This window comes from Genypterus blacodes, unplaced genomic scaffold, assembly GCF_046128005.1.
Source record: "Genypterus blacodes isolate CSIRO-AG114 ecotype Tasmania unplaced genomic scaffold, CSIRO-AGI_Gbla_v1 ptg000112l_1, whole genome shotgun sequence".
NCBI classification, from domain to species: Eukaryota; Metazoa; Chordata; class Actinopteri; order Ophidiiformes; family Ophidiidae; genus Genypterus; species Genypterus blacodes.
In genome coordinates, this window is record NW_027466916.1 from 2,489,719 (window position 1) to 2,504,321 (window position 14,603).

The window sequence follows — 14,603 nt, forward strand, 5'->3', positions numbered from 1 at the left end:
AGGCCAGTACACCTTACTCGTCACCTCGCCCACACAGTCTGACCCCGTGCACACTACAGGAATTATCTCACATTCCACTGCGCTGAAAAACACATCGCCCAGGTGAACATCCAAGGTCAAATCCCAGCTTGAGCCCAGTTACCAGCAAAACCCGCAGCAGGATCTGTCCAGGAATATACATCGCAACCCAGCAGAGGTCCTAACCAAAACATACTGTACATCTCTTTACCGGTCAGCAGCACATTTGATCTATATTTGCAAAAGGGAAGCTACATTGTTCATTTGAAGTAATGGAAACACAATGAGCTCTGTTCATGGTCTACTAACCTCCATTCCATAAGAATGAGGTCAGTTCTAACATAAAGAGACCTGGAGCAAACTGGGGCTGTCTGGGATTTCTGGCACGGCCCTTATTGGTGCTTTAAGTTAGAGCTCTTTTTGAGCCCGTGAAAGATCCAAATTAGTGGGGATGATAAATCAGACCAGGGTCTTAAGCCTGCAAATCCCCACTGTGGATCCTTCTTTTAGCTTTATCCATACATTTCATTTGATTTTCAATTTCTTTTTCTGCCTTCTAGAGTAACCTACAGCTAGCCCAGACTGACATTTCCTTTAAGTGAGGGAATTTATCACTCAACGGTGCAGAATTCCTGATGTCGGCTGTTCACGTGGAGATTTGTTTGAAGGTGTGAGCAGATGCCGCCGTGTAATGTGTAATCATATCTGTATGGATGTGCTGTTAAGGCAGCGATAGCTCATGTTGAGTTTTCCTGCTGTTGACTCCCAAGGATACTCCCCCTCTCCAAGACTTCGCTAGACTCCGCTAATGGATTCCAGTCATTTGACACAGCATGGTTCAACTCCCTTTGCTTTTCCAGGGAGAAGACTTTGATTAAATTAGATATCAAGCACACAAATCCCTGCAGGAGAGAGTTTAAACGTGATTTATCATCCCCAAAAGATGGCAACAGCCTTCAGTAGTTTTTTCCTTAAGTGTTTATTGTTCACTTGACATTACAAAATAACAGATAGGAGTATAAACAGAACTTTGGGTAGAAACTATGGTACAAATGTTTATAGAAAAGCTTCACTAATAATACAAAAGACATACAAAACCAAAACAACAAAGACATCCTCGTGTCAGTGTGCAAATAAGTTTATACAGACAGAAACGCTTCCATATAAGGCCACGCTTCTAGATAAATTATTTAAATAGCATGTATCTACACAAATGAAATAACCTCAACATTAAACAAACACAATAATTTATCAAAACTGCACAGGAAATACATATAGCACAAACAGTCACGACAACAAATCTTTCATCCTTTACGATCCTGTTGGGGCTTCTTTTGCTACAAAAATATCTTATATACAGCATATAAATGATTGTACTTAAAAGTCTTGCTTGAAAGAAAGAAAATAAAAGAAGCCAACCCAATTTAAACTCTGTTGCTAAGACAAGATATTCTTGTGTATTGCTGGCCTCAATACAAAAAGAATTAATGAGGTAATCTTTGTACATTAAGGGTTTCCTTTTGATTTTCCCTCGTCAGAAATGTACACACATGCCCAGAGTCACGCAAATTAGAAGCAGAACGATGTTAACAGATAAATCTTCTGCTTTCTTTCACTGCTTTCGTCAGATTTGATGCTGTATTCTTACCATTCGAGGACCTTAGAAGCACTATAAACCGCTTAATTTCGTTATGTATATATGTGACATCAATGTTGTAACGTCGTTAGTTTGGTGGCGCCATATTGTTGAGTAAACCAGCTGCGGAGTTGAGACACTCTTTGAAGCAACGCAGATTTTTCCCCCCGAACAAATAATTTTCTAAATCTGTACAATTGGTTTCTAATAAAAGATTTAAAGTTACGTTACCGTGTCTCCTCAACAACGATGACGACAACTTAGCTCGACCCAAGCAGAGCGCACGTAAACACACCACAGGTGCCAGGGAAAGCGCGCGCCCTCTAGTTGGGTTGTTTCGAAAATCTGGACTGGATTTTTTTGTTTTTTACCATTAAGTGCAACATAAACAGCAACACTTTTCCTCAATTTATTTCACCTATGAATATCTGCTTTCTGTTCACTAAGAGAAGTGTAATATAAGTGTAATCTGTACATTTTGGAAATGTATCTTGTATTTCTGTATTTGAGCCATAATTCTGTCTACATGTTTGATCTCTGGACATGCTGTAAATACACTTTGCCTACCTCAAAAAGAATAATTAAAAAAAAGAATTAAAAGAAGAATATTCCAGTTATTTGAAATGGGCTACTGACAGCTTTCAAATGCAAAGATGATTAAGTACAGCCATATTTAATGGCTTACTTGTGGCAGGAAATAGACTGGCCCTCACTTTTTACGTCCCATGACAGTTTCAGTAAAGATTACAGACACCATATTGGCATTACTACTGTCCCAAAGCAGTTTATATTTGCTTTGGGGCCCTGTGCTGTCCTGAATTTTGTGCTCTCGTCCCATTTCTTCGAGTGTTCTTTCCTGAGGAGTCTACTTATAATCCTGTGGGCCAGCCCTAAGCCTCGGCTAAATGCATGACTGTGCATATATAGGTCTACAAGCGTGTGGGGTCAGGGGGTCATCGAAAGAAAACAATAAAATTTCACTTGGTCGTCTTCATACCTGTGCTCGTTGGGTAACACACATGCACGCACACACAAACATCATTCACTCTTAGATCGTAACAGTCAGTCCATACTGTCCATGGTCCCTCAACAGTTCCTTCAAGGGACAATACATCCCCGACCTAAGAAAGTTCTCCTACTGCTTTCTTCATATCGAAACGAGTATCTCTGAGTCCACAGCAGAAGTGTATTAATGCTCAAAAATAAAAATAAAACTAACTAATAAAAACTCTTCCCTTTGTGGAATCCACAGAGGAATACCGCCAAACCAACAACAGTTCAGGTGTGCAAAGCAATTACTGTGGCCCTCCGTCAACGCAGATCAGAGCAACAAAGTGAGAGGGCCAATTTCTTCGGAGCTGTGCTGTGCTCACAATTTGAGTTTGGTGCAGTGGTGCAGAATCGTCATTGAACTTTCATTTGGCTTTAAGTCCTGAGGTTGCTTCACCTCACTTTAGATCACTTCCTTGTCATTCCACCAATGTGCATTTCTCTCACAAGGAAAAGTTAAAAAGATATCGTCCAAGTCCTTAAACTATATATTCATACCGACAGACTGATGGGTTTGTCTGGAAGGCTCACTGGTCCGATTATGTGTCTGAAAGAAATGAAGGAGACATGTTAGGGTCAACATCCTAGGTGAATGTTTTCAATGTCAAGCCATCGTTTATGTGCTGTGCAAATATCTCACCTCTGCATTCATATTTGAGATCTGAGAAGTAAACCATCTCCTGGGAGAAGACGTACAGGCCTAGTCGTCCGCCAGCATACGTCTTGTCAAAGATGTTTCCAGAATCAGCCATGATTCTCTTGCCTTCGAACATTATCACTCTAAATGAGAGAAAAAATGTAATCACGTGAGTTCCTTGCCTGGTTTTGCGCTTGTAAGAGTTGCTTTAGCAAGCATATAGGACTGAGCTTACCTAATGAGTCCAGTCTTGGGTCTGTGGATCAGATGCCACCTGTAGGCTGTGAAGTCCTTCCAGCCAATGTTCTTGGGGTCATGCCACAGAGTGCGCACCTGGACAGGAGGGATTGCAAAGGTCAAAATTGGAAAATTGTCTCCAGCTGTATTAACGTGTGTGATTTTTCTCTAAGCGTGTGCCACCAACTCTATGCTCACCTGTCCGGCAGTGTCTCCAGTGTGCCACAGGGCATTCCTCAGGTGCTCACCAGGCCCGGTGGTGGAGTTGACCACTTTGATGGAGAGACCTGAGTAGCCTTGAGCTCTTGTGGGTGTGTGGGACCAGTAGGTCTGTGTGATCTGTTTCCACATCACCGTGTAGAAGCGAGAGCTGGACTGATAGCCAAACACAAATCCAGCATAGTCATCATCTCTGTCGGTGTTGATGAAGAATGTTCCCTTGAAATCCACTGCGCTGAACTCATCAAAGCCTGAATGGAGACAGATGGTTTAGAATTGGTTAGCTGCCAGTTTGCATGTTTATGAAACATAATTTTTGAGGTGACTCAAAAATCAGCTCCTGTGTTACGCACCAACAGCAATGCCAGGGTCGCAGTTGACAGTCTGCACCAACTCCTTGCCCTGATGACGGACCACCCAGTTAGGGTCAATCTGGGATGTTCCCTTGGGGTCCAGAGGAACCATCTGGAACCTGCGGAAGTCTGTTTCACTGATGGCGAAGTTCTCCGGGCACACGTCATGAATATCCAGAACATTATCCTGGTCGAAATCATCTTTGCACACATCACCACGGCCATCGCCTGAGAGGAAGAAATAAATATTTAGACATGAAAGTCAAAAAGACCACAAAGAAGGAGCTAGTCTCTATGAAGCTGACCCAGATTTCCTGTAGGAGGATATTCAGTGATGTGAGGTATTTCCTGCATTGTGCCAATGAATGACAGCAGTGTTTCGTTAGATCCAGTGCTGAGTGTGACTCACCATCAGAGTCAAGCTGATCAGGGTTAAAGGCCAGCCTGCAGTTGTCTTTGTCATCAGGAATGCCGTCATTGTCGTCATCGTGGTCGCAGGCGTCACCCTTGCCATCTTTGTCGTGGTCGGCCTGGTTGGCGTTGGGGATGTAGGGGCAGTTGTCCAAGTTGTTCTGGTGACCGTCCTCGTCAATGTCCTGGTTGTTGTCGCACTTGTCTCCTACGAGATCCGAGTCTGAGTCGATCTGTAGAGAAGAGAATTCCTTCACGATGAGATTTCCCAAAGGCGAGACTCCTACACTGTATGATGCTTGTCCTCACTTCAAATAACCCCTCGCAATTTTTCACCAGCCACAACATCAGAGGTGCAACTCTGAACGTAATTCAAATGTGGCCTCTTGTCAAGTATGCAAGCAATGTCCTTTCAGACAAATGTTCAGTGTCCTTGCACCTCTGCAACATCACACACATGCATTTATATCTCTGGATGAATAGGGAGCGTTACACTCTTTCCCCTCAAAGAGGTAACATTCCTCTCTTTCAATAAAGCAGAATACAGGTGCAGCTTGTGGCCTTGATCCTGTTTTCAGAGGGAGCCTCGACATAGTTACATGACAGGTCACCCTATGTCCCCTGAGGTGAAAGGTGAAAGGTAAGGACGTTACCTGATCGGGGTTGTGCTCGAGAGGACAGTTGTCACAATGGTCACCCACTCCATCCCTATCGGTGTCTCTCTGGTCAACGTTGTAAACATATGGGCAGTTGTCATTCTCATTCAGAACGCCTGTTGAGTGAAAACATCTCTTAGGTTCGCTGGATAAAAGGGAGTCAGGCTGAGTGGAAGTCAAGTTTGAATTTGGACATGGTTGCTTACCATCTCCGTCAATGTCAACAGCACAGGCGTCGCCCTCTCCGTTGTTGTCTGTGTCGGTTTGGTCAGTGTTCGCCTCAAACACACAGTTATCACAGCTGTCACCCACGTCGTCTCTGTCGGCATCATACTGGGCAGGGTTGTACACTCTTGGACAGTTGTCCTAAAATCATGGAGAAACATTTAATTTTGATTACTGAAATATATCATGATAAAAATGTCATCAAGTGAAGTTATTCCACTGAGAGAAAACGTTTCTCAGGCTGGATTGTAATATTCCGCTGCAAATGAGCTGCTATTTTTACCACAGCGTTTTTCTTGCCGACTTTTCCAATCCACACTAAGAATTACAGGCAATAAGCCACCCTGTCCTAAAGTCTGGCCTTAGGCCGAAACGATACTTTTTTTATTTATATCATATTCTGCTGGCTTTCCACTTTGCCTCTCTGGTGAAAGCATGGAAACATCTTAGACTAACATTCCTGTTGCCCAGAGGAAGGAGGGCTGCAGCTAAGTGCTACTTCTTGGTCACTGAGAAAACCAGGAATGTGGAGTAAAAAAAGCTGTTGTCGTGACTCACCCTATCATCGGGGATCCCATCATTGTCATCATCGTGGTCACATTCGTCACCCAGACCATCTTTGTCGTGATCTTCCTGGCCAGAGTTGGGAAGGTTGGGGCAATTATCCTGTAAGGAAACAAAAGAGTGGTGAGGGAGGCAATCGTCACAATAACAGTTTGGAGATTGGTAATAATGGCCTTTTGTATTTATGTCCAAGTGAGGTCTGGCTACCTTCTTGCAGTGGTAGGTTGCGTTCAACACACAGACCAGGCCGGTGTTAGGCCATCCATCCAAGTCGCTGTCCTCTCCGCAGATGCGGCCATTCCCAGCGTATCCTGGTCGGCACTCACAGCGGAACATGGAATCAGAGAAGATGCCGAGGTAGATGCATCTGGCGTTTTTGTTGCAATCGTGGCTGCCATCCTGACAAGGGTTACGGGGTGTGCAAACCTACAGAAGACACACAGAGTGTTAGGAAATGCAAGCCCTTGGGGCCCAAACACACATCCAAATCCAAACTGAGAAGAGCTAAAATGTAAAAACACCAACCTGTTTTTTGGCAGTGGCCTGTTCCACTCCTCTTCCAAAGGGCTGAGGGCCAGAGAACCGTTGCGGGCAGGGCAGACAGTTGTAACCTGGCTCAGTGTTCTGACAGCGATGGACCCCATTGTGCACATGGCAAGCATCAGAGACCTCGTTGCACTCGTCGATGTCTTTGCAGGTGAGTCCATTCCCGCTGTAGCCGAGTGGACACTTGCCACAAGTGAAAGAGCCATCGGGGGAGCTGGTGCACTTTGAGCCGGGGAAGCAAGGATTGGACAGACAACCATCTGTACAGGGGAGGAATTAGTTGATTAAATGGTCAGTCTGTTGTAAATTGTGCCTTATTATTATGTATTTTATTCAATAATAAAATCTTGGGTGCTTACCAATCGGGCAGTCCTTCTTGTTGCACACCTGTGACATTGTGCGATCACTGCCACAATCACGTCCTCCGAATTTAGGCACAGGGTCAGAACATAAACGTTTCCTGGTCTGGATTCCTCCTCCACAGGTAACAGTGCAGGTGTCCCATGGTGACCAGGGTCCCCAGCCTCCATCAACTAAAAGAATGATTTTTAAAAAGGCATTTACATAAACAAACTAATCCAAATAAATTATATATAGCAAATCAGCTCATCATAAAGACTTATTTGACTTACTAGGACAAGGTGACTTTCTGCAGATTTCAGTTTGACGTCCTTGTCCCTGGCAGTCCATGCCACCCATCTGGGGCGTGGGAGAGTTGCAGAGGCGGATACGGGTGATGTTGCCCTCACCACAGGTCACAGAGCAGGAGGACCAGGGAGACCAATGGCTCCAACCACCGTCCTGTTTGACTGTGAGTAACAAACACACACATAATCCATCATGCTGTCAGAATGAGAATATGCATTATCATAGTGTCAGGGCTAAAGAAAAGGATCGGTGACTTACAGCGTTTGTCACATTCCTGGGGGTAGCAGTCACGGGTCTGGACAGAGGTGCCCTCACAGTTGCTGTTGATGCGGTCACAGGAGCGTCCACGCTGCTGGATGCCCCGGCCGCATGTCACCGAACAAGGGGTCCATTCAGACCAAGGAGACCAGCCGTCCTCTACGCCATCATTAGCTGGATGAGGAGAAGAGATGAACTATGAGCATCCTCACTTGAGGAGAAAGAAATGAAATGTGACAAATACTAATTGTGAATCAACACTTACGCATGCAGCGGGGGCAGCACTCGCCATCGGCCACGGTGACGTTGGCACAGGAGATCAGAGGGCAGGAAATTTTGCGGCACACAGTAGCAGATTTCTGCATGGGGAAATGGTTGTTATAGTATAAGAATAATGCCTTGTGCCTGTGCTGTCTTGCCGTGGTTGACTGACCACAGCAAGAACAAATTTGCTCAGCTGGTGCTCTTCCAAGTCTAATTGCTATATTTCTTAATGGAATAATGTTTATGAGGGATAGTCCTCCTGCTGCGTTGATGGAAACATAAACCTCACTACATCCTCCCATCACTAACACCAAATTACAATACATGTTGGTAGGAAAGAATGCCCCATGCTGCTATGTTGATGCAAGGCCCTAACATAAACATGATTATCACTTCATTACAGCAGGGATAAGGGAAATGAGGCTGTGTTTTCCTCATCTGATTCCTGGCTCACATTCCAGCAGGTGTGATGATGCTCACCTGACAAGTGCACTCGGTGCAGTCGTCCACCGTCCACTCATCATTGTCCTTATGCACGATGCCGTTGTGGATGCAAACTCCACTGTGGTTGTTCATTTCATATCTGAGCTGCAGGCTGTCCTCAGACTGGTGGGAAAAGGAGAGAGAAAGGGGTTGTTCGCAAGGATGGAAAACATTCACACTGCCAAGGTTCCAATACAAATGATTCATCCACCGAGCGTGATTAAGACATTGCTTGACTCTAGTGAAGCAGTGCAAACGCAAACGACAGCCAAACATATTTGTGTATTCACATGGGTCTCATTAGCGACTTGGCTAGGGACCGCCATTACAGCGACAAGTGGCTATGCACGGGGAATGTGTTAGATTGAAGCAGGGGGAGAGTAAGAGAGAAGGGTAAGAGAGCCAGACTGAAGGATGACACAGAGCAGACTCAGACGGCTCTGGATGCTTACCACTCTGTTGATCTCGAGTGACAGCTGCCTGACAACCAAACCGAGTCCCTTGAACTCCTTGAACATGCTGGCGATGTCCTCACAAGTGAAGCCACAGACTGACTGCGGGTCTGAGAAAAGGAGGGAAGAGTCCAGTCAATTACACCACCTATAAAATTTTACAACTGACCCGTAAAGTGCAGAAAATGCTTTCTAGGAGTGAAGAGGTCTCACCTTTGGTTTTGTGGCCGGTGTAATCTGTCCTAATGGCCGGACTGGAACCGTTGACTGGGTTGTCAAGGGTCAGGACATCTGTCAGGGTCGCTGCAAGAGGAAAGAGGAGAGGAGACACGTTCATTCACAATTTCAGGAGCACAGATGAAGACATATGTCCCAATAGAAGTGATATTTGTATTCCTACATGCTTAAAGTATATTTTGCAAATGTATACATTTATTTTTCAGACTGACCTCCAGTTTTGCATCCCTTATTCCTCAGTATGGCATCCAGTGTGGTCCCAAAGACAAAGCGCACATTCTGAAGCACTCCCTGTAGGAGGAGAAAAGCCAAATTAATTTATTTACACAAATTATGTAAAAATAAGAGACAAAGAAATATAGTAAATATTCAAAAATCGTAATACTGTAAATACAAAACAATAAAGAACTCACCATGAATCTGTCCCTCGCTCCCTTTGCAATCCTGAGCCGGGCAATGTCTGCGACCTCCTGGGTCAGGACCCTCTGGATGGGCACGTCCAGCTCGGACACGTTGATCTCCTCGCAGCCCACGAAGAGCTGAGCGCGATCATCCTGAACGAACAGCGTGAGGTTCTTCCAGTGTCCCGTGGCCAAGTCCGCATCCTCGATGGAGACGAGCTGCTGCTGCCTCACCGTGGAGTAGACCACGTCCAAGGTGTTTGCCTTCCCGTTGGAGATGAGCTCAAAGACGGGTCCGGATCCGTCGTTCTTCTCGATGGTGAGAATGCTGCCCCGCGTCTTCTTGAACTGCTTGAGGTTGGCTAGGAGGAGGAAGCCTCTCTCAGCCTGGATGGAGTCGAGCAAGTCCCTGAAGGAGTTGTCGGGAACGTGGGGGATCAGGTCTGCGTTCAGGATCTTGTATGCGGGGCTGTACGGGTCTGCGCCTTTGACCGGACTCACTCCGTGGTTCCTCTTGTTTACCCGAGCGAGCTCGAATAAGTCATACACACTGTTATCATCCCGGCTCTCTGAGGACCACAGGGAGAAGGCAGAATTAGAATGGACATCAAAACCCTTTAAACACACTTCAAGCCCTGTGAACAGACTTACATTACAGAAATCCTCATTTAATTATTACCGAAATACAATCAAACTGATGACATCATTACTAGAGGAATAAACAATTCCGGAATATAACAAAAGCATCATATCAATCTTTCACTCTCACCTGCCAGTCTTGCTCCTTCACAACTCCAAAGCATCAACAGCAGAAAGATGCCACACAGCATCATGTCCAAATGTCTCAAATGAACCCTGTTCCAGCCAAAGAACAACACACAAAGTTACACATTTAAAGTTAAAAAAACACTCCTAAATCTGCTCATCTATGGAAATAAAATCTCAGCCTATACAAACCTTTAAAATGAAAAATAAGAAGTTTGTCAGAGGTAAAATGATGAAGAAAGTCCTCTCTTGTGTGGTAAATTATCCTCTTTTCTCCTCCTTCAGTGTGAAGAAACTCATCGATTTGTAGAAGTGGAGTCTCTATAAATGATTCTGCGCTCAGTCCAAACCTTATTATTCCGCTTTAGAGTTATTCTACTGAAGCTTTGAATACAGGAGCTATTTAAATAGTTGAAGGACATTCCTAAGGTCCCGTCTCGACCAATCAGAGCCGCGCAGGAGAAAAGGGGGCCGGGCTTGTTGTCTTACCTCACAGCCAGTCAGAGCAACATCCGAGACGCACGAAGAGGGGAACACGGAAAAAAATGCATTCCAGAGCTGAATTACCATCACCGGACAAATATGTCAGCGACACGCCGTTGCCAAGTGATCGTTTCCGGCTAAATAAAAACAAGAAATAATCGTTAAACATTCTTAATTTCTGTGCCTGTCATTTCATTAGAGATAAATACAATAAAAAGATAGATTTATTTTACTATAATCCAAAATCAAGAAATAAAGTGTCGAAATTTCCAATACAAAATCCAGTTTGAGTGGATGTAAAGTCCCGATGAAAACTGCTTAAACATACTGATTTATATTTCCTCGCCTTCATTCAAGTATTTTTACAAGAGAAGTTCATATTTTAGTGATGACATGCAGCTGCGGTGTGTGTGTGTGAGTGGTCCTCATCCTGCTGTTCCCATATTGGCCACTAGGGGACTCCTTGAGTAATGAATGAGAGAGAGAACGCACCGGGAGAGTCTGAGTCTCCCTGAGAAGGAGGACACATCTAGTAAATGATTGTTTGTGTGTGTGTGCGCAGGTTTACGTTCGTTCTCTTCATCACTATCCTTATCTGGAGGGTGGATGGACTTGTGGTATACATTCTGTTCTGATGAGGTCACATATTTGATCATGCTCTCACTTGCTTATAGATTCTTTCCATATTGTGACGTCAGGTCAAAGTTTATGGCTGAGCGTTTAACCTTTAACCTCTCCTCCCTCCCTCCCACACCGCCGCCATGTCCTGAGAGCACATTCTCCGTGTTGTTCCGCTGGCCAATGATAGAATCTTCTCTTCTTTTTTTTTTCAGTGGAAAACAGTGTTCCAACTCTTGGAATCACACTACAGTGCAGATGTGTGGCTGGAGAGCAAAGCCGAGGAAGGACAGTGAATGTGTGTGAGAGGTGAAAGCCTTCTGGAAAAAAGAGAGAGAGAGAGAGAGCAAAGAGCCACCTACACACTCTTGTGATTTATACTCATAAAATAGGTATAGATACATACTGGAGGAATGCAGGCTCTTTAGGACCTCAGGTGATTCTGTGACATGCAGGATTTACAGCAGCAGGTACCTGGGTGAAACAGACAGGAAGGTCGTAATGACGCTTCACAGGGTCAAGCTGTCAGGAAGGAGTCGGGATTCAACCTTTTTTCGTGGGAAAGGGTTTCATGGGCAGGTGTGACTGCGTACATCTCTGTGGGTGTGGCAGTGACCTCACAGCGTGGGAGGTGTAGTTGGCAAGATGGTGATGGAGAACAGGGAGTGAGCTCTGGCGGTGCAGAGATGTGCCAAGCTCTGAAGAGTGCCCGCAAACTCGGAGCCAAACGCTGCGGCGGAAACAGGCTGCAGATAGCAAAAGTTTACCCTGCTGTGATCCCTGCCGCCGCTGCCGCTTGCCTGCCCATGTCTGCTTATCCACACGTCAGTAGTGTTCCGTTCCTTCATATAAAATACCTGATGTAAACAGGCAAGAATGACCTCAAATACGTTTTACGAGCACATTGGCAACTGTTACCCTGTGTATATTTAGGCTTTTCCAGTCTTTTCCTTGGTGCGTCGTTACAGCCAGAGAGTTTATTAAGGAAAACTATTTTTATAGATTTTTATAACCTGGGTCCTATTTTTTGTCATTTTGACCATCATTCCTGCTGGGTTTGATCTGAATACTTTCCTCTCCACTCACTCAGTTTTGTCGCAGAGTCCATCTGGTCACACGGCTGCACAGACTGTAAACAAAATGCCGCTGGAATATATTTTTAGTATGCTTATTATATTAATTCAGGGGTTCTTATCCAATTAAGACATGGGAGGTACCAACTGTGAAAGCTGCAGGGGTGCATCAACATTCACAAACAGCACAGGACAGAGCACAAACTCTTTCCTTCACCCATGAAGACAGGCTGAATGGCGACCAGCAAATAATAAATGTTCGTCTGACCTGCTCGCTGTGCACTTTGACTTTTGTGGCACACTGTTTCAGCACCACATATGATAGATAAAAGATGGGACGAGTTAACATTTGTGATAAAACCATGCAAGACGCTGTTGACTGTTGACTGAGGCATTTTACGGTGTATTGAAAAGCTGTCTCCTTGATTCTTCCACGCCAACAGGATCGGCCAATGCAGATTTCCATCGTCAAGGCAAACGCTTGAAGTTCACGTTTTATGACAGAATGGAAACAGAATGCTGAATTGGAACAGAACGTAAAGGATGGCGGTTTATGGCTTCGCTTTTAGTGGATGACGCAGCGATCCGGCTTTATCGCGCTGCTGTTTTTAAGACTTTCACCTATAATTGAACATTAATCATTATGAGTAAGTTGTCAAACATTTTAACTCCCTTCCATCCTCAACCTGGAACGGATCCATTGTTGTCCCCTGCAGCTGTAATTTTTATTTGCAGAACTCGTAACACGTATCTGTGATGAGTTCAAAGAAGGGAGTGCAACAACGGCCGGTGTGTATCAACAACTTTGTTTTGGCGCGAGGGCCGTGTTTCAACGCATTTTTCTTCACTCCATCTGTCACAAAATAGCTCCGGGGCTTGAGCTTCACTGTGAACACTTAAGCAACAATCTCCTTGGAAAAGAAAGTACGAATGGTCAGGAACTTTCAGTGAAAAGCATGAATAAGAGGCCTTTGTGGCTACCGCAGGCTAACATGTCAGTGATGAGTCACTACTATTCTAACACATCAGAACCTGCAATGGCTGACTATCTCTTTGCAATACACAGTAAGTTACAGGTTATAATCCAGATCAAATAATTTCTTATAGTCACAGCCAAGAGTATCACTGTGGACCCGATCAGTCATCTGCTGTCTCGCACAACAAAAGGCCCGAATTCCCTTTCAAAAGGGTTTGGTAAGCAAAAGTTATCATTTCTTGGGAACTGATGGCAGTGTTTTGCCAGAGAAGATTTTCTTTCAGCTGTTTTGTCTCCTGCAGATGCCAGCACACGAGAATTGACTGTAACCCTCAGCCAATTTGATCATAATCCACCCTTAGCCTCTGAAGGATAGAGGGAAGCACAGATATTACCGGCGGCTTTGGAGTTGGCATTGCTCAGCAGAAACGATGTTCTGTTAAAAGACATAATAACCTGCTCTCTGTCTACGGTAGAAACGCTCTCTGAAACAAGCTGTATGCAGATTCCTTTGCCGCTAATCTTAAATTCAGAGGGACTCAAGGAGGCTTTGTTTCTGGTGTGCAATTTTAGATTCTCAAGGAAAGAAACAGTCAACTAGTGAATTCTAATCTATCTTCCAAATGGCCCAAACTTCCTCTCTTCCTCGTTGGTCTGTAGCTCAATTGGAATGACTGAAGATGTCAAAAGGCCCCAAGCCCTCACAAAGCATAGCCTAAGCTAAAGCTAAAGCTAGCCTCGCTGATGTTGAATGTACACTGAACTCACTGTTTTGTTTTGCTTAACTACTCTGAAAGGCCCATTCAACTCCTGCATAAGCGTAGAATCAACATCACCTGTGAACTGACTGTAGCTTTAGCTCAAAACTCACTAAAGCTGCACTTTTGGTCGACTAAGGGCTCCTTGTTATGTTGATGATGTCACTTTGTGTTTGAGCCACACTTTAGCCTGAGCTTACTCCTGGTGTCATTGGGACTACGGTACAAAAACAACCACATTTAGAGCCTCTTTGCGGCTAACCAATCTGCTGGGAGCTGGAGACAAATGAAATCATCTTGGGGTGGCATGAAGCTCGCTCATCCTTGGATTCATGCATGGAAGAAAATGATTAATTGGTTGCAGCGACGCCGCTCGATTCCGGTAAGTGATGTCAGAGTCTGATTATGTTGGATGGATGCGGCGCTCTGAAAGCTTGTCTTCACTTACTGTGCACGGAGAAACACCAACTCATCCATGCTGCTCCTTACACGCCAGTTACACAAGCACAGAACCGCTCAGGTCTGCTGAGTGATGGCGGTAATGCAGGAAGGCCGGGCCGTTGCACCGAGCGGCGACTTGTCTCTCTGGCTAAATGCACACCTTTGACTAATGAGCTGACAGATCACACGCCACT

The 14,603-nt window shown here is 44.9% G+C and overlaps 1 protein-coding gene across 1 annotated transcript; it reads right to left on the minus strand.

The window, feature by feature from the left end:
• Positions 1-978: 978 nt before the first annotated feature.
• thbs1a (thrombospondin 1a) lies at positions 979-10,424 on the minus strand. Its single transcript, XM_076161605.1, has 22 exons — positions 10,253-10,424; positions 10,065-10,150; positions 9,308-9,864; positions 9,107-9,185; positions 8,871-8,960; positions 8,658-8,767; positions 8,203-8,328; positions 7,724-7,817; positions 7,459-7,632; positions 7,185-7,361; positions 6,912-7,085; positions 6,532-6,812; positions 6,214-6,432; positions 6,001-6,108; positions 5,424-5,583; positions 5,215-5,333; positions 4,560-4,794; positions 4,151-4,378; positions 3,777-4,048; positions 3,577-3,674; positions 3,345-3,484; positions 979-3,251 (listed from the first exon to the last, which is right to left on the minus strand). The coding sequence occupies exons 2-22, from the start codon at positions 10,126-10,128 to the stop codon at positions 3,244-3,246; spliced, it is 3,513 nt and encodes a 1,170-aa protein (XP_076017720.1). The 5' UTR covers positions 10,129-10,150; positions 10,253-10,424; the 3' UTR covers positions 979-3,243.
• Between the last annotated feature and the right edge of the window lie 4,179 nt (positions 10,425-14,603).